The sequence below is a fragment of the Gymnoscopelus braueri genome (genome assembly GCF_963280865.1).
Source record: "Gymnoscopelus braueri genome assembly, chromosome: 10".
Lineage (NCBI taxonomy): Eukaryota > Metazoa > Chordata > Actinopteri > Myctophiformes > Myctophidae > Gymnoscopelus > Gymnoscopelus braueri.
Genome location: NC_137611.1, coordinates 13,837,571 through 13,856,569, shown reverse-complemented (window position 1 = coordinate 13,856,569; position 18,999 = coordinate 13,837,571). Strand labels below are relative to the sequence as shown.

The following is an 18,999-nucleotide window of genomic DNA, read 5'->3' as shown; positions in this document are numbered from 1 at the left end:
ATAATAAATAGCATAAATAGATAAATAGTGCCTGTAGTGTCACATGCTATGTATGCACAGCGTTTGTTTGAAAAGGCTTATCTTAACTGTTGCCTTAGCCCATCTTAACCCATTAAGACCGGGAGCGCATCTCTGTAATTTTAAGATTTCTTTGGCTATTCAAAAAATAGCAGATCTACAAGCTCAGCTACAGTACGAGCTTGTAGATCTGCTATTTTTTTTAAAGAATCGTGACAATTTGTGCAAATCTTTGAATGTATATATTTTTCTTAAGCGAAGATTTTTAACTCCAATATTTGCTTCTGGGGGGTCCTTTGAACAAAATATTTTGGCGGCCAAATACAATACAATCATTTTTGGTGGTCCTTGACATATACTGTAGCAACAGCAAGTTTTTTCAAAAAACTGTTTTAGAAGACATTTGTATAATCCCCCAGAAGCAAAGATTTTAGTTTTTTAAAAATTGCTTTAAAAAATGTATATATTCAAAGATTTGCACACATTTTTACGATAAAAAAAAAATGCAGATCTACAAGCTGGTAGCGCGGCACTCGGTGCCGCGCTACCAGCTTGTATATCTGCTATTTTTTGAATAGCCCATAGAAATCTAAAATGACACCGAATAGATGCGTTCCCGGATTGAATGGGTTAACTCATTTGAGCTCAGCTTATCTGTCACATAATGCTGCAGGCAGCACGCCATAAAGAACAGCATGGCGTGGCATCAGCGATGGGGACACTTCATCTCCCTCTAATTCATTTTTCATATGAGCCTCCATGTTCCCCATGTTAAGCCATCATTATAATAGAAGGTGAAAGTGGCCTACATTTGGAATAATAATAAATCTATTCTCCTGAATACCGTAGACAATAGCAGAGCACTGCCCTTTATGGAGTTGTTGCACAGACAGCTCTCAAGTGTGCACAGAGCTCTCTGCTTTTAATTGGTCCTGCACACGCGCCATAGTTAGAGAGAGAGAGAGAGAGAGAGAGAGAGAGAGAGAGAGAGAGAGAGAGAGAGAGAGAGAGAGAGAGAGAGAGAGAGAGAGAGAGAGAGAGAGAGAGAGAGAGAGAGAGAGAGAGAGAGAGAGAGAGAGAGAGAGAGAGAGAGAGAGAGAGAGAGAGAGAGAGAGAGAGAGAGAGAGAGAGAGAGAGAGTGTATCAATTGGGTAGGGCAGGTGCCATACCTTGGCTCCCAAAAAAAATATATATATATATAAAAAAACATGAATAGTAGCCTAACGCAGTTGTAAGACCATTGTGTTTGTATTGTGTTATAGGTGTAATGCATAGAATGCATTATGCATTTCTGTTTTTTTGGGGGGGTTTGACCCCCACATTTTTTTTATACGGTATTCACCTGTTTCCTAAGCTGTGTGTTTTCCACTTCCTGTCGATTTGATCCAATGAAATCCATTGAATCTGGTCAGATGAACAATGATATCCAATGAAATCGACAGGAAGTGGAAAACACACAGCCTAGGAAACAGGTGAATACAGTACTGACAGGAAATGGGGAGAGAGAGAGAGAGACGGGGAGTGACACGCAGCAAAGGTCGTCGGGATGGGGATTTTGAACCCACGACACGCTCGCTGTCAGTTGCCCGGACCTCTACGCCAGCAGCCCGGGCCACATCCGCTCAGTGGTGGAAAAAGCACTCAAATGTTTTATTTAAGTGAAAGTATCAATACTGCAATGTAGAAGTACTCTGTTACAAGTAAAAGTTTGGAATTCAAAATTTACTTGAGTAAAAGTACAAAAGTATTGGTATCCAAATTTACCTAAAGTACCAAAAATAAAATGTTTGAAAATAGCAGATCTACAAGCTCACAACGTGTCGCGTTGATGGAGATAAGAGGTTTCTGCCCCGACAACAACAGTGATTTGCTCTTAGACTGGTGGGCTAATGAGCTTGTCGCGGTGCAGTGGGTCTGAGAGCATGTGTTGGTCATTAGAAGACGGTCCATAGTTTCCTCCTGTCATCATCGTCTCACTTCTGTCAGCACGATGTGGATGTGGCACAGTGTCATTTAAATGTTCTCTTATTCCTCTGTTAGTCTGCCGGTCGATAGACAAGGGAAAGAAATATATACTTTTCTTGGCGTTTTTTTGTTTAGCTTCACTGACCTAAAACAAGACAATCTGTGTAGAACCTTGACTTTGGTGACAAATGTGTCCTCTCCTCACTGTGTGCACAGGGCAGACATTGCCCCAGTTCTTTCTTAAATATTTAAATTTTTGTGTCTATCTGCAGATTAACGCCAAATAAATATCAACAACCCCAATGTTAAAGCCACATCTACCGCAAAGTGACTTTGTACACACTGCTGTGTACCTATTGTTTTATTAATATTTCATTAACAAAACACCGTACAAAGAGATGCTTGAGGGATCAGAGTATTTCCATCTCTAATTACCAACGGAGCCGACACCATCTCGAATAAACGCATCTCGCACGGCAATGCATCAACGTGACCGTTTCAAATGAATAGTAAGCAACCTGCTTTAATCATAGAGGAAAGCGCTGTTGCCGGCTTCTTTGTCTTTTTTTTTTTTTTTTTTTTGAATGGCGAACTTCAATTGAACAATTCATCATCTGATTATTAGTGCCGGTTCGCATCACACCAAGGGTTGTTGCTGATGATGACTCTCTGGGGAAGAACGAAAAAGGAAAAAAAAAAGAGTGAAAAGTTGCGGGGCACCTGAGCAGATGGTTGAGTGTTATTAAAGAGACCTCAAAGGCCTCCCACGGCGCTGTCTCCTGATTGAAGTTGGACAAACAAGTGTCTCAAAGTCATTCCTCATCTTGCCTTCGATGTTTTCCATACACACACACACACACACACACACACACACTACTACCCTGTGTCGTCTGGTCTGATACAATTAGCTCACATCAGAGCTGACGCAGATTGATAGTGAATAATACATAAACAAGGAGACACGCAAGGAGAACAACACCATCTTTGGAGTGCTGTTGACAACAATCTCAGCACAGTGAAGCTCACGCTGTTTTGTTCTATTTTGCAACACAAGATAGATGGATGGACGGATAGATACGAGAGAGAGAGAGAGAGAGAGAGAGACTGGAGAGAGAGAGAGAGAGAGAAAGAGAGGAGAGAGAGAGAGAAAGAGAGGAGAGAGAGAGAGAGAGAGATACTGGAGAGAGAGAGAGAGATACTGGAGATACTGGGGAGAGAGGAAGAGGGAGAGAGAGAGAGAGAGAGAGGGGGGAGAGAGAGAGAGAGAGAGAGAGAGAGTGTAGCCTGCAAAACAATGACTTGCAACGATCAACGGGCGTCAAGGAGCTCGACTCGGTGTCATCCCGTCCCGGTGCCCCCTCCTCTCCTCTGTAAACATGACAGGAGCCGTGCTCGTTATCTGCAGGCTGTAGACAGACACAATTGGGAAGCGTTAACTTAACAAGTGTACCACAACAATAGGAAGTGGGAGAGAGCCTGAGACGTTGATGTAACAAACAGGAGCTCTGTTAGAGGAGGTCTGCTCGGTCTGTTCGCTATCTGCTGAGGGTCAGTCTGCTGTGTAGTTAACCTCACCTTTTACTGTGTAGTCAATACCCCTGTCTAGTCAATCTAGTCAATGTCACCTCAGCGATATTACGAGTCCATAAATTATCTAAGTTTACAGGTACATTTTTACAACTCTTGCTTCTGCTATACAGTCATGATAATATCAGCCCAGTACTGTTCATATTAGTATTAACCCATTTAGTCCAGGAATGAACGCATCTACAAATGTCTTTCTAAACTGGTTTCTGAAAAACTTATGTTGCTACTGTATATCAGTGGTGCTAAATTCTTTTCTTCTCAAGGACCCCAAAAATGATATGTATTTGGCCGCCGACCCCCATCTCAAAGTATTTAGTTCCAGGGACCCCCGGAAGCAAAGATTTGAGTTACAAATGTTCCCTTTAAGAAATATATATATTCAAAGTTTTGCACCAGTTTTCACGATTTTTTTTTTGCAGATCTACAAGCTTGTAGATCGGCTATGAGCTTGTATATCTGCTATTTTTGAATAGCCAAAAGTATCAAATAATAGTTATAGCTAAAAATCCAAAATGACACAGATGCGTTCCCGGATTGTGCAGTGAGATATAGGCCTATATATGCTGTATGCTATATATATAATAAACAAAGCAGTTTTTTACCTCATCGGTTCTTCAGTCCTTCTACTGCCAAACTCCTCATCCTGAATCCAGAGTCTTATGCAGATGAGGAGAGAGAATTAGCGTTTTCATGCATAATTCTTCTCCTGCGTTTATCTCCTAGTCAAAACATGTCCCATGTTTACCACAGAATTATTTCACATACGCACTGATGTTTGCAAAGTCCTTGCAACATAAAAGTCACTCTTTCTCCTCTTGCGTTTTCTTTTTCTGGCTGTCATTAGAGTTTGTGTCTCCCCGTTTCCAGAGGGCGGGCTGAGTAGGACGATGACAAATAGAACGGTGTTCTGCGGCTGCGCCTCATTGAAAGTTTGCCAATATAATCGGCAAGTGGGGGGAGAGAATTATATTAACCTTTAATGTTGATTCTGAATGATACAATCTAAATGGGGCTTCCTTGGCAGATTTATTTTAACTTATTGATTCCTCATCATCGTCTCTCTTTCCCTCAGTCGTTTAGTTGAATGCCGCTTTTTTCTCGGCGCTCTACAATTTCCCTTTGCCTGCTTTGTGTTTTGATAAATGATTATCATCGTAGAGTCAATATAGTGTGGTAACTGCATCTACGCAGAGAAAGTCACACGTGAAGTGATGCCCTTTGGTTGCTCAACCAATTATCCAGCTGACATCCTGGGTTTGAATTTGGCCTGTGTTCACCACCCCTCATCTGACCCTTCTCATTTCTGTCTCTCTCCAATATATTAATTAAATATAGAACTGGCTGGTTCTCAGAGTGTCTTCGGTGGACCCCCACAGGGCCCTTGAGGGGGTTCCAGGGGGTCCCCAGCTAAATAGTCAAAACCTCCTATAGGATATTCCAAATTTCCAACAGAATTCTATTTGGATTATGAAATTCCTGGAAAATCCGGTTGGATGTTCCAATGTTACAAATCCTATACAGGATTATGAATATTGCGAATAACTTATGTCACCTCTATCATAATCTTAATCTCATTGAAATACTATTGAAACATATTCTCCCTACTGGAAATGTTACTGGATGTGGGCTATAATAGTCTATAGAACTAAAAATAACTTCCTGTCTTTTGAGTTTGAGAAAAAACTGTTCTATAAACCAATGCCTCTCAAACATCTTCATGTGAAGGACCCCCAAAATAATATGTACTTGGCTGTGGACCCCCATCTGAAAATATTGTGTGCATACAAGATTGGTTTATTGATATGTTTCAAAAGTAATCAGAAATGTTCCCTTTATTTTATTTTTTCAAGATGTTTTGAAAATAGCCGATCTACAAGCTCACAAAGAGAATCAAGAAGTAAACTGAGTGGTAGCATTGTAGAGGTGCAGTCTCTCAAGCCAATTATTATTTACCCTTCTCTTCTATACACATACATTATGGTCTTTATATTTAGTCAGTGTAAACCTGACCATGTGGTTTGTAATAGTGGCCTGTCTCTCATAGTAGCCCGGGCCGGGACGTCGTCTTATTGAACAAAAATATACAGCATAACGCACGTGATCATATTAATTCACACCTTGTCTAGAATGTCATCAATCCCATGTTGCCAGTGATAAGATTGCACCAGATCCTAAAGCCATCACCTTTTGACAGAATATTGTTGGCTGTTGCCTAAGTGTCTTATTGTAATATGTGACCTTGCAGGATTATGCAAAGGCTAAAATGTAACTTAGATAGCATGTTATGTAGACAGATTCCAGGTCATTGTTGACCTGGCATCCTATAGTGTGTGTATAGTTTCAATGTAGGCTGATGATAGGTTCTTGGTTTACGTATGTACTGTAGTTATTATTATATTATTGGTTTATGTATGTATTACTTTATTATAGATAGATTACTATTTTTAAGCATTTGATGTATTATCTTGTGTCCTTGCTCACTGTAAGTCGCTCTGGATTAAGAGCATCTGCTAAATGCCTAAACTGTAAACTGTATGTGCAATAACACATAACAATATTTGACCATAATCGCACATTCGTATATATATTTTGAATCCCGGCCATCTCCAATTAAAAGGCTGTCCCCGTAATGGTCATTTTGGATGCAGAATAAACACCAAATAAACACTTGAGATAATACTTGTGGGAGTTTTGTGGGACTGTATAAACAGCACACCGGGACGAGGCGGTTATTTGAAAATATGATTTTTTTTAGGGATTATTGTTGCCAATTTAGGTACCAGATGGATGGGATTTAACACACAAGACGATGCAGCGGATGCCAGAAAGTTGAGATAATCACAGGACATTATGTTTGAAGGAGAGTTGGCAGCTCTCTCCCCATAGTATTCTTTGTTTACTCAGGTACAGTAGCTTGGTAGGAGAGCAGAGAGCCAGACCGATATACTGTATAATCTGCCATTATTTGACTTTTTTTCTGACGACATTGCTGTCGGCAATTAATGCAGCCGAAGTGTCCTGATTCTTTACCACTTTCACCCTGGAGTCCATATTTTTTGGGGCTTTTCATTATAGACAAAACTTTTCAAAAATCTTCAGAAGTTTGCGACGCGTTGTGAGCTTGTAGATCTGCTATTTTTTAAGATTTACATTTTTTGGGGCAAATTATATTTGATACTAAGCCTGTCAAAACTACAGAATACGTTATTCTCATAAAGATCTGAGAATCTGACAAGGCCTTTGTCTTTCCATTGTGCGAAGGCAGCATCTAGGATAGAGGGGGGGAATAAGTGATTACGAATTATAGGACAATTTATAGAACTGTCTTTGAATTTAAAGTGGCAGCGCAATTGTGACCAAATCTTAAGGGTGGCAATAACCACTGGGTTTCGGGTAAATTTAGATGGTGACAGGGGTAATTTGGAGTGGATTAGCACTGGGAGCGAGGTTGAGTGGCAAGACCTAGACTCCAGCACACACCAATCAGTCAAAGGAGAATGAAACCAATAGGCCATCTTCTGAACATTGGCTGCCCAATAGTAATATGTGAAGTTAGGCAGAGCTAAACCTCCATTATCACGGTCTCTTTGTAAAACAGAGTTCTTAATTCTGGGTTGTTTACCTCCCCATATAAATGATGAAATTGTTTGATTTAAGGACTTGAAGAAAGATTTAGGCAAAAATAACGGAATACATTGAAAGAGGTAAGAGAATTTTGGGAGTATGGTCATTTTAACAATTTTTTTTAACTTAAGTCGTTAAATAAAACACATTTCAGTTTGTATGTTTTTTTTTTTAAATGATATTTTTCTGGACTTTTCTGCCTTTATTGGATAGTACAGTTGAGAATGACAGGAAATGGAAAGAGAGAGAGACTGCAGTAGAGTCTATATGTGGTATGCACCTTAACCACTAGGCCATCGGTGCCCCAGTTTGTATGTTTCTTTTTTATCTATCAAAAAAGTTGTTATTTGTGTGGTGTTTTTATTATTTTTTTGGTGCACATTTTGGCAAAAAATATCGGTCAAAACATCGGTAATCGGTGGTCTAGAACTCTCCAAAATGGGGATCGGCATTGGAATCTGGCATCGGCCAAGCTCTACTTTTGGGTTGAATCCCACCTGAGTCTCTCCTGTGTGGTGGTGGGTATATTTAGGTAAGCCCCCTTCCATCTGGTACCCCCCCAAGCACATGATTAAAGCCAAAACTCACACAACGACTGTCTCTCCCGGGGGCTCTCAACAGTAAACAATGATTTGAAAGACATAAACATAATAATAATGACGGTCCCTCTTCCTCCACGTTGCTGCAGGCTCAGCGTTCATGATGGTGAACACGTCGGGCCGCTTCGCCGGCCAGAAGGCTCTGCTGCTGACCCCCCAGCTGAAGGAGAACGACACCCACTGCGTCATCTTCAACTTCTACGTGGGAGGACGGGACAACAGGTCTCTGCATTGGCTTCATCATTTTGTTGTACTCAATTTTTTTACTTAAGTAAAAGTATCAATACTGCGATATAGAAATACTCGGTTACAAGTGAAATTCCGGAATTCAAAATTTACTTGAGTAGAAGTACAAAGGTATTGGTATCAAAATGTACTTAAAGTACCAAAAGTAAAAAGTACTCATTATACAGAATGCCCCGTTTCAAGTTTTCAAATATATACAAATCTTTTGAAAATTGCAGATCTACAAGCCCACAATGCGTCGCGATGCGACGCATTGTGAGCTTGTAGATCGTCTATTTTCAAATGGCCAAAATGTATATAGGGCTGAAGTGGTTAATGTATGTTTTGTAATGATAATCCAAATCTACAAAGTAACTAGTTACTCAAGTTTTCATATAACTGTAGTGGAGTAAAAGTACAATATTTGCCTCTGAGATGTAGTGGAGTTGAAGTAAAAGTACTGAAAATTGGAAATACTCAAGTAAAGTCCAAATACCTCAAAATTGTAAATGTGCTTAGTTACTTTCCAATACTGTCATCATCATCATTCGTTTTCTTCTTTTTCTTTTTCTTCTCAATACAGTCACCCAGGTCAGCTTAATGTGTACATCAAAGAGAACAACAGTCCCCTGGGGATGCCAGTCTGGAATGTGACGGGTCCAGCCACTCGCACCTGGGGACAGGTGGAGCTGGCCATCAGCACCTACTGGCCAAACTTCTACCAGGTAAACTATGCCACTGGAACAGGTTCCATGTGTATGTATGTGTGTTGGATTTAGGTTTGCCCAGAGCTATAATACTGTATGACTGACTACTGTCTCTGCTTGCACATTGGCCCACGATGCCAATGTGCAAGCAGTCAACAGTATTATCAATGCATATTGACACTTTGTAATTAGCTGCAGCTGTGTTGCTTGCTGTACATCACAGTCAGTGGTGTAAAGTAGCTTAGTACATTTCATCATCATCATCATCATCATAACCTTTATTTCAACTCGGAATACAGTTGAGGGGCAGGCCCTCATTTTCAATGTAGCCGAGATACAGAACACAATAATATCAACCGAGATACATTTATATATATATATATATATATATATATATATATATATATATATATATATATATATATATATATATATATTAAATAATCAGAAGAGAATACTCAAAAAATGTTTTCAAAGAACTAAAACATACACCAGAAAAGTAATTAAAGCAGTTACCAAACCATTGCCCTAAATTAACCCAAGGAAGTCAGTGATCTGATTTTTAGGGACTTCTGGATTTACTCAAGTACTGCTACAAGTAAAATGTTAAGGTATTTTCACTTAACTGGAGTATTTCCAATTTGCTGTACTTTTACTTCTACTCCACTACATCTCAGAGGCAAATAGTATCCTTTTACTCCACTACAATTATTTTAACATTTTAGTTACTAGTTACTTACATACATTAACCATTTCAGCCCTACATTTCAGCCATTTGAAAATAGCCGACCTACAAGCTCACAATGTGTCGCGATGCGACGCATTGTGAGCTTGTAGATCTGCTATTGTCAAAATAATTTTATATATTTGAAAACTTGTGAATACTTTCTACTTTTGGTACATTTTGATACCAATAATTTTGTACTTACTCAAGTACATTTTGAAGGGACCTCCGGACTTCTACTTGTAACACAGTATTTCTTGATTGCAGTATTGATACTTTTACTTAAGTATTAAAAAATAGTACTTTTTCCACCACTGATCACAGTAAAGGTCAGCCTTATTCTACCTGACATGTTTTTACCCTTCTGTAGTTTTTAGCCTGAATCGGAAAACAAGCTACATAATCAGCCTAGGGTTTCATCCCCCGTTTAGCTATTGTTTATACACTCTCAAGAGAGTTACAAATGGTTAAAACAACAAGGATTTCACTGTGTCAACTGAACGGGTCACACAGACAGACTTATGCAATCCAAACAAATCAGCTCCCACTCTCTCCTCACCTGTGCAGAGTCTCCTCTTCTGTAATCTATTGACAAACAACAGGCTTATAAAGCAGAGGGTTGATTTGATAGTCTGTTGCCTCTCTCCTGTTACCCTGTCCAAGGCTTGGCCCTTGCCCCACTTATTACTCTGAAAAGGGCTGATATAAACGTAGGCTTATTTTAGGAAGACCACCCACTGTAGTTCATCAGGCAAAGCCATTATTCCCCGCAAGACAAAATGTATTATTCAGAGAGAAGTCCAAACAGCCACACAATGACCCATTCCAAACTCCCTGGCTTTATCGATTTCTGGGACTTCCTCGGTACCATGGCAATCTGTTCTCGCTCGCTCTCCTCTCTGAGCCAGTACTCTCTTTTTCAATACCGAAACTCATTTTCACTTACCAATGCACACGGCTGCGGGCCGGCGGCAGGGTGATTTCACACACGCCTGGCTGGTAGCCTTCGCCGGGCTTGTTCCAAGAGCCAACCAAATGTTAATTGATGCAGAAAGACCCCTTAACCTCCCTACGGGAGCCGGTTTGCCCCCTGTGAATTATTTCATTATGGCCAGGCAGGGCTAGTCCGTAGAGGAGCTGTATGTGTGTGGGGTGTGTGTGTGTGTGGGGGGTGTGTGTGTGTGTGTGTGGGGGGTGTGTGTGTGTGTGTGGGGGGTGTGTGGGGTGTGTGTGGGGGGGGGGGGGTCTTGCTGCCTGTCTGCTCATCACAGCCACCTTGATAACTTAGTTAACAAGCAACACGGCTGATTCTCTTACCGCTGAAAAGCACACAGGCAGCCAGCCCTGTGTAATGAGGGCCACACTGAACAAAACGAAAGTGAGAGATAAAACGGGGGGGGGGGGGTGGATGGTGGAAGCAAACCCGAGAGGAGGCCAGACTTTACTACAGCAGCTACTAGCTGCAGTCGTTGCTGGCTTTCTTGTTGTTGACAATAAGGCGACCCTTGTTTGACACAGTGACTATAACAGCCAATCTGGTCAAAGTGTTTACTCTTTGGCTCAAGCAGTAGACTGTACTGTAAGTGCCTGTGGCGACTTCACTCTAGTCTAGAGCAGTGGCTCCCAAACGTTGTGCCGAGTCCAGGAGTGCACTGGGTTTTTGTGATAACCACACATTGTTATTGCAATATACAGTGTATCAGTGCTTTGTGCACACTCATTTACTATAATACATAGACAAAATCTACACCGAAAAAATGTACCAAATGAACCACTTTCAGTTAAATCTGGCATCCCTATTGGGCATGTCACTATACTGTAGGTGAAGAATTAAAATTACATTCTTTTTTTCCCCCACATTTTTTTTCTAAATTGCAAAAATAGCTGATCTACAAGCTCACAACGTGTTGCATCGTGACACTATGAATATAGCCTTCAAATGTTAACTTGGCCGTTAGTGTGCCGTGACGAGAGTACAGAAAGTTTGAAACCCACTGGTGTAGGGCAAGCTATCACAGCGATGTGCTTGGGTTGAACTCAAACCCGTGCCCCAAGTAGGTGCAGGCATGCACCGGGCAATGTTAGGGATTTATTATGGTAAGTGATCAGAGAAGTCTGAGACATCTTTAAATGCTGCAGGGTGCAATGCTGTCACTGCGACATGCTGTTGGTGTGCGAAAATCACATTATTCATAAATCCTGTCCCTAGTGGTATTGTTAAATCTATAATCCCAAATTCAGCAGCATTTTTATGAATATTTAAGGAAGATTCTTGTTCCCCCCAGCCCCCACCCCCCAGCCCTCGCTAATTCCCCTCCCCAGCATGCGTCAGGATAAAACAGATGATTGATACATCAGGCATTTGCACACGCCTATCCCCCTTGCGTGACAGCCTGTCTCCTATAACTGTAGCTGTGACTCGCTGAGATTTGTAGCAGTTATTGCGGCGCTTATTTGAATGCACACAGCACTCATGGCTTCGGACCCAAAATGAGGTATTACGGTTCCTCTGTGTGTTCAAGGAAATCCCCAGCATCTGCTGCCATTCAAACCCCAGTGGAAGGGACGTCTCAATTCATAATTGTTCCGGGCCTCCGAACTGACAACATGGGGAATCTTGTGCGGATGCTAATGATCTTTGTACCAACACTCTCCCAGTCAAGAAAGAGAGAAAGAGCAATCGTTGAAATTATGGCTAATTAGCAACAAGGCCCTAATTATAGGTATCTTTAATTACAGGGTAACCTAGGCGATTGTCAAAAGGAAGCCACCTGGTACTTGGAAATTATTTTTTAATTACCGGTTAGGCATTTTTAGTCAAAATGAGCCTTTGAGCCCTTAATAATTAGTCTGCTGTCAGGTCATTCCCCTAAAACTTTTAATTGAGATTGTCACACATCTCCAATACAGATGATGCACCCCTGTGACTTTGCCCTCATGCTAAATGGTGCGCGGAGTGTTTACCGCTTCTGGATTCTTTTCCTGGAAAAAATATCCCTTTGTGTATAAAATGAGAATCCAATACTCATCTGATAAGCACCCGGCGCAATAGCAACGAGAGGAAAACCCCCAAATGCCCTCATCCATCTTGATTTCAATACAGTAGTAAAGCTAATATGGAGAAAGCCAATCAATCCTGGCGTAACGTGCTACTTAGCCATGTCCCCCCTTAGAGACATGGTCGGCCAGGTGATGGAGACTGTCACGGTGACAAATGAGGACGGTGAACTTTGGCGTGACATCCGTTGCTTTTTTTTTTGTCCCTGTGGGTTCCTGCTCTCTGTGGGTCAGGCCCAATTATGCTGCTGCGCTATCATTGATGTTAGAATCAATTATATCAAAGCTATTAGCAGGGGCTGACTGATGTCCGTAGCACAAACAAAAGATTTCAATTAGAGAGCGGGGGGCCAGTTCACTTTGTCTGGTGGCGATGATATGGAGTGGTTGGCCTTTTAATTTCCTTTAAATTAGCCCTTAATGAGGCCATAATTGGCACCCGAGACACTCACTTTTCATATTTCACCAGACAAAAAAATGAGATTTATAATTAGACCGTTCTTATCTGTAGGCATTCTGCTTCCCAGATGACAATGGAAGCGACTTCTGTCCCTCCACATTCCTGGGACACAAAAGGAATTCTATACATGTGCGTGTGTGCAGTGTGGAGTGTGGCTACAGTACAGCTTGCAGACCAGGACACAACTCTCTAGGAGATACCTTAAAAGGAATATAACCTTCCTATTTAAAGCAGCCATTGCGAGATATAATGTTATATTTAGGGAGTGATGGTATGTGAAACATGTGTAGGGTGTGTGTATGACACACACTTGTGTTGTGTGTGTGTGTGTGTGTGTGTGTGTGTGTGTGTGGTGTACGGCTCCCCGCACCACGCCCTGGGTTTGGGGAAGGACTGGCATTCCGTTTCCCTTTTTATCACACTACAGACCAGCGAGTACATAACTCAGCGCTCCGCGGGGACACGCCCTCCGTGTCAGCCCTTACGAACATTTGTTTTTGCTAAAAGGACTTGGCCCCTAAAATAGGGTCATGTAGGTCTGCACAGCACACAGTTGTAGCTACTTGGCTTTAGGGGGGGTGTTCTGTAGTCAAAGATAGCGCTCACACTTCTTGCCAAGTTATTAGACATACAAGAAGGGTTTGATTTGCTGGGGGGACGGGGGAATCCATGCTTCTGCTTTTGATATCCCCCCGCCCCCTCCATTTTTATCGTTGCTGGGGTATGTTTCATCCCTGCTTCTGGACAGACTGATTTCAATACTGTACATTAATTTCCTTTAGGGAAACGTTGTCTGTCTGATATGTTTGGTTTTACAATTTAATACAAAAATTATGTTAACACTGGTGTCCCTATTTCAGGAACATTTGTCAAAATCTGTTATAATGTTTGACTTTTTTATTTTAAAAATAGCAAAACATTGCAGAGCTACAAGCTTGTGCATCAAATCACAATGCATTGTGAGCTTGTAGATTGGCTACGTTCGCTATTTGTCAGAGGAAATAAGCATATAAGGCCTTATACAGAAAGTGGTTAAGAAAATGTCCCCCCCTCTGTTTTGTTTACAAGTCGAACCCTGCTTGCAAGCTCAAAGATAGTGCTCCCTGTTCTTGCCAAGTAATGCTAGACCTACAAGCCACTATGAAACACTGAATATGCAACAACAGCCAGCCACCGCTCGTGTCATTGATAACCCCTTTGAAATTGCCTTAAGCCGCCACATCCTGTAGGCTCCTGACCTCACATTGCATACAGCGCTAAATCCATTGCTAATACCCATAAGGCTCAAACCTGATCTACATTACCTTTTTTTTATTATTACATTTTTAGGTGTTTTGCTGACTCTCTTATCCCGAACGACTTAACGGGACACACATTTTCGCTTTTTGGAGGAATTGAATCTGTGACGAATCCTGACTTAAGCCGCCCGCACTCATAACTTATTGCAACTTATAAACTCGCTGTAAGTGTAGGTTAAGCTTCCGTTCCTATACCACCCACCGCACCATTCCAGTAATTAAACCCTCTTGCTCTCGTATGAGTAATAGAGTACAAGTACATGGGTCAGAGGTCAGAGCTGTAGTACTCGGACACCGTGTAACATATGTCCTCTGTGACATATGGAGATAATAATGTCAGTGTTAATGCGACATTGTGACCAAACGCTACGGTATGACACTACTAAAGGTTGGACTTTTACTGCGTGTGTACGGGCATGCGCACGTCTGAGCATTTCGTCACTGTCGTGCGGAAACCTTGTACTGTACATTACATATTATATCGTCGCTGTCCGGCAGAAACCAGCTAACTCCATTTTGACGCTTTTGCATTTTTTTTCCATAAATCAGGGCCATTGAACACCCTTTTACGTCTGTGTGTTGGTAAAAAGAAATATTGAACCAATGAAAAGCATTAAAAAGCGCTTCTGACAAAACCAGCTAACTTCATTGGATCCTCAAACTTTCTGCTAAACCAGCTAACTCCACCGGAGTTAGCTGGTTTTGCTGACTCCACCCCCTTTTGACCTCCAACCTCATTGTGAGCTTGGAGGTCCATTCAGCTGTTCTTATCAATGATGAGCAAAACCTCCTAACTCTTCATTTCCTGAAAAATGAAAATTTTGGAGTTAGCTGGTTTCTGCCGGACAGCAGAGATATTGTATATCATCGCTGTTGGGTGGAAACCTTGTATTTTCAAAACCGTTGTTTCGTAAAATGGAAAAAAATAACCTGTGTTCCAATGGATCCAGTTTAGTTATTTAGTCACTAGCTTTTGTCAATACTTTTCATTGGTTACAGACAACCGACTTCAACCTAGCGTCCCTGTTTTGGGCATTTCGTTATAGGCAAAACATTTCACAAATGTTCAAAAGTAGTCATTAATATTTGATCAACAACCTCACAATGTGTCGCATCGAGATGTGTTGTAAGCTTGTAGATTTGGCTATTTTCACGACGTTTGTGCATCATCGCCATACGACAAAGTATAAAATAGGGTATTCATTTAGGGGGGAAAAAAACATAGAAAAAGATGAAATATGGACATACAGTACAAGGTTTCTGCGCGACGGCATCGATATTGAAGGAATAATGTCAGTCTTCTGCGACATTGTGACCGGACACTGGTATGACTTTACTGAAGGTTGGACTTCAACAGCTGTGTGTGTGTGTGTGTGTGTGTGTGTGTGTGTGTGTGTGTGTGTGTGTGTGTGTGTGTGTGTGTGTGTGTGTGTGTGTGTGTGTGTGTGTGTGTGTGTGTGTGTGTGTGTGTGTGTGTGTGTGTGTGTGTGTGTGTGTGTGTGTGTGTGTGTGTGTGTGTGTGTGTGTGCGCGGCTGCTCTCTCGCCTCTGTATATTTGTTTGTGTGTGCATGCGCGTGCGCAGTCTCACATGATGCAAGTGCCATTTGGAGACATATATCCATTTATCAGTGCCGTTATGAGCCTCTCCCTCTCCTCCTCAGATTGTGTTTGAAGTGGTAACCTCAGGGCAACGCGGCTTGCTGGCCATCAAAGATGTCATCGTCCAGGGCCACCAGTGCAGTAAGTCCTGCTTCCCTCACCGTAAAGAGAACACCATCAAACGATCCTTGTCCTTTTCCTGACATCCCTCCAAATACCAATATACAATATATAGGTCTTTTTTTTTTCCTTCTTCCAAGAGGCTAGTCTAGGCCGGTCAGGGGAACGGTGCAGTCGATCCACAGTCTTTTCTCCCTCCTATCCCTGATGATTTATAACAATGGAGTTGACACACTTAAAATCTGCTCGGGACGTATTGCCGGAGTGGCTGTGTTAAATCTGTCCTTTGAGAGAGAGAGAGGGGTGGGGAGAGAGGGGTGGGGGGGGAGGGGGGGGGGAGAAATAGTGAATGCAGGAAATAAACTGGGGATGAAAAACAAATAGCACTGTATGCCGGCGGCCGCCTTTGGGTTCCCACTGTCTTTTTTTCCTTCTTTTTCTTCTTCCTCTCCCCCGAAGAGTGTTCACTGAGTGTCTCGTTTCTTAGATGTGCGAAAACGGTGCAACTCTTGCAGAGTATGAGCACTACCACTTCAGAGATGTGTCACAAAGCGAAGGAAAATGTAATTGCTGGTTAGAATCCTGCCACTTTGGCATTAAGGCTTGTACTGTGGGGTACCTCAGTCGTGTGAATGCTCCAACAACAACATAGCATGAGTAGCAAGACACTTTATGGCTCGCTTGATTTCTGCAGCGAGAGGTTTCACACTCAACATTCAAAATCAATGGCACCAGGGCTTTTCATCAATTGATTAACACTTAACTGCACCCCTCATAAACTGACATATCCGTCTCTGATTGCTAGGCGCTAATATTCTGGTAACCATCGGAAAAACGCAGCGGAATTCCTACAAATGCTATGTCAATAGGGCGAATTTATACGGCGATAGGCGCCGCATATAAATGTATCTAAGTGAATCGATGAAGACGTGGGGGACGTGATCAATGTGTAAATGTGTAGAAGTGCCAGTGGATCAATAACCCACTGAGTGGCGGTCAGGTTTGTTCAGGTGATAAGCAGGGTGATCAGAGCAACTCGCCTGATGTGCGAGACAGACAATTAATTTATATGACTGTGAGGAACGCCCTCCCCGAGGGTGTGATTATGACCCTGGGTGGTCTCGCTGCTTCCTTCCATTATAAAAAAAAGAATTAAAGAAAAAGTGGAAACCTCGCTCGATGACAAAAATAGATTTGTCTCATTTGGCGGTGAAGGGATTGACAGGTCAAAGCTATGAAAGACGCTCGGTTCAGAGGCACGGTTTGTTGAAATATTAACTATATGCGAAAGTCTTCTTGATGAAAGCGATACAATTAGCTATAGCTAAGTCTTTGGAGATTTGGTTATGTTTCGAATCAAGGTCGCCCTGTTGAATTGCCCTATTTTATTTCTCTGCAGAATATAGGAGTACTAATCAAAACTGTTCTACATAACTTCCTTTTTTTTCTCTCAGACCATCCCAATCAGCGAACACCCTGGTAATGAGCACACTTAAGAGCTTGGTAGTTGGTACACTTAGTTTTTGCGTGTCGTGCACACTGAAAATAGACGATCTTACAAGCTCACAACGCGTCGCGCTGTGACGCGTTGTGAGCTTGAAGATCTGCTATTTTTTTGGCTTGCGACACCGGTGCACCACTAAGTATAAACCCACCTTTAGAAAAGAGCTGGGTGGCTTTTAACCCATTTAGACCGGGTTTTAGATTTTAACCACTTTAACCATTATTATATACTTTGGCTATTTAAAAATAGCAGATCTACAAGCTCATAGCGCGGCACCGAGTGCCGCGCTATGAGATTGTAGATCTGCTATTTTCTTCTTCTTCTTTTTTTGCAAATCTTTGAATATATATATATTTTAAGCGAAAATGTGTAACTGAAATCTTTGCTTCTGGGGGATTCTACAATGTCTTCTAAATCCTAACAGTTTTTTTTTAAAGAAATTGCTATAATCAGTGGTTCTCAAACTTTTTCACGTCAAGGACCCCCAAAATGATATGTATTTGGCCCCGGACCCCCATCTCAAAATATGTTTGGAGATGGGAGACGATTTAAAAAAAAATAGTAGATCTACAAGCAGTGCCGCGCTACTGTATGAGCTTGTACTGTATATCTGCTATTTTTGAATAGCCAAAGTATAAAATAATGGTTTAAGTGGTAACACAGATGCGTTCCCGGTCTTAATGGGTTAAAGAATCTCATGCCAACTAAAGATAGGGAACAGAAAATTGATTTTTCGGTAGATATTATTTATTTTTTTTGTTTGCTCATCAATAGAAAATATGAGTTGTCTGGAAGTTCTATTCATGACATCCTCTGCATAGTAGTTTGATCTCATGTACAGCAAAACTTCCACAACGGAGCGCCACTCCGAGACAGAAACTTAGGCTTTTATATCATCTCCTTTGCGTGTCCTGATTCCACGGAAAACATCCAACGCTATTGTCATGACTATTTCTTTTGTGTATTTGCGCAGTGAACACGCCTCACTTCCTGACAATAAAGGGCGTGGAGGTCAACGCCGGACAGACGGCGTCTTTCCACTGCACCGTCAACGGACGAAAGAGGGACAACTTCAACCTCTGGCTTCAGGTGAAAGCAGCTTATATACCCCACAAGTAAGACGCGCGAACGCGGGAAGCGAACGCAAAAAAAAAAAAAAGTAATGAAAAAAATTTATAGAAGAAAAAGTAACCAATAATTCAAAAAAGAAAAAATACAAAAAAATTCTGCGTTAAAAGGAGCATCTTAGAAAAATACAAATTCACCAAAAAAAAACTTTGAATGTTTTTGAACAATTCAACAAAGTGTTTGAAGTGCCTGTTTCACCCACTTCCGGGGGGCGGAGCCAAAATCTGAGCCCGAAGTATTTGTTCGTAGACCCCCACTTAGGGGGGGTAGAAAAAGTTTCGGAGCGATTCTGGCACTTTTCATTTAACATGGGGTTTCAATGGGGAGTTTTTAGGAGCCTTCTCCGGGGCGTGGCTTCCGGGGGAAGGGGCGGGCTTAAACGC

General features: G+C 41.7%; 1 protein-coding gene across 1 annotated transcript in view; it reads left to right on the top strand.

The window, feature by feature from the left end:
- Positions 1–18,999, top strand: part of LOC308094424 (receptor-type tyrosine-protein phosphatase mu) — a 240,057-nt gene that overhangs the window by 65,873 nt on the left and 155,185 nt on the right. Inside the window, 4 exon segments of the mRNA XM_080441069.1 lie at positions 7,883–8,015; positions 8,602–8,743; positions 15,927–16,005; positions 18,462–18,577. Of these exon segments, the coding sequence (XP_080297195.1) occupies positions 7,883–8,015; positions 8,602–8,743; positions 15,927–16,005; positions 18,462–18,577 (470 nt within the window).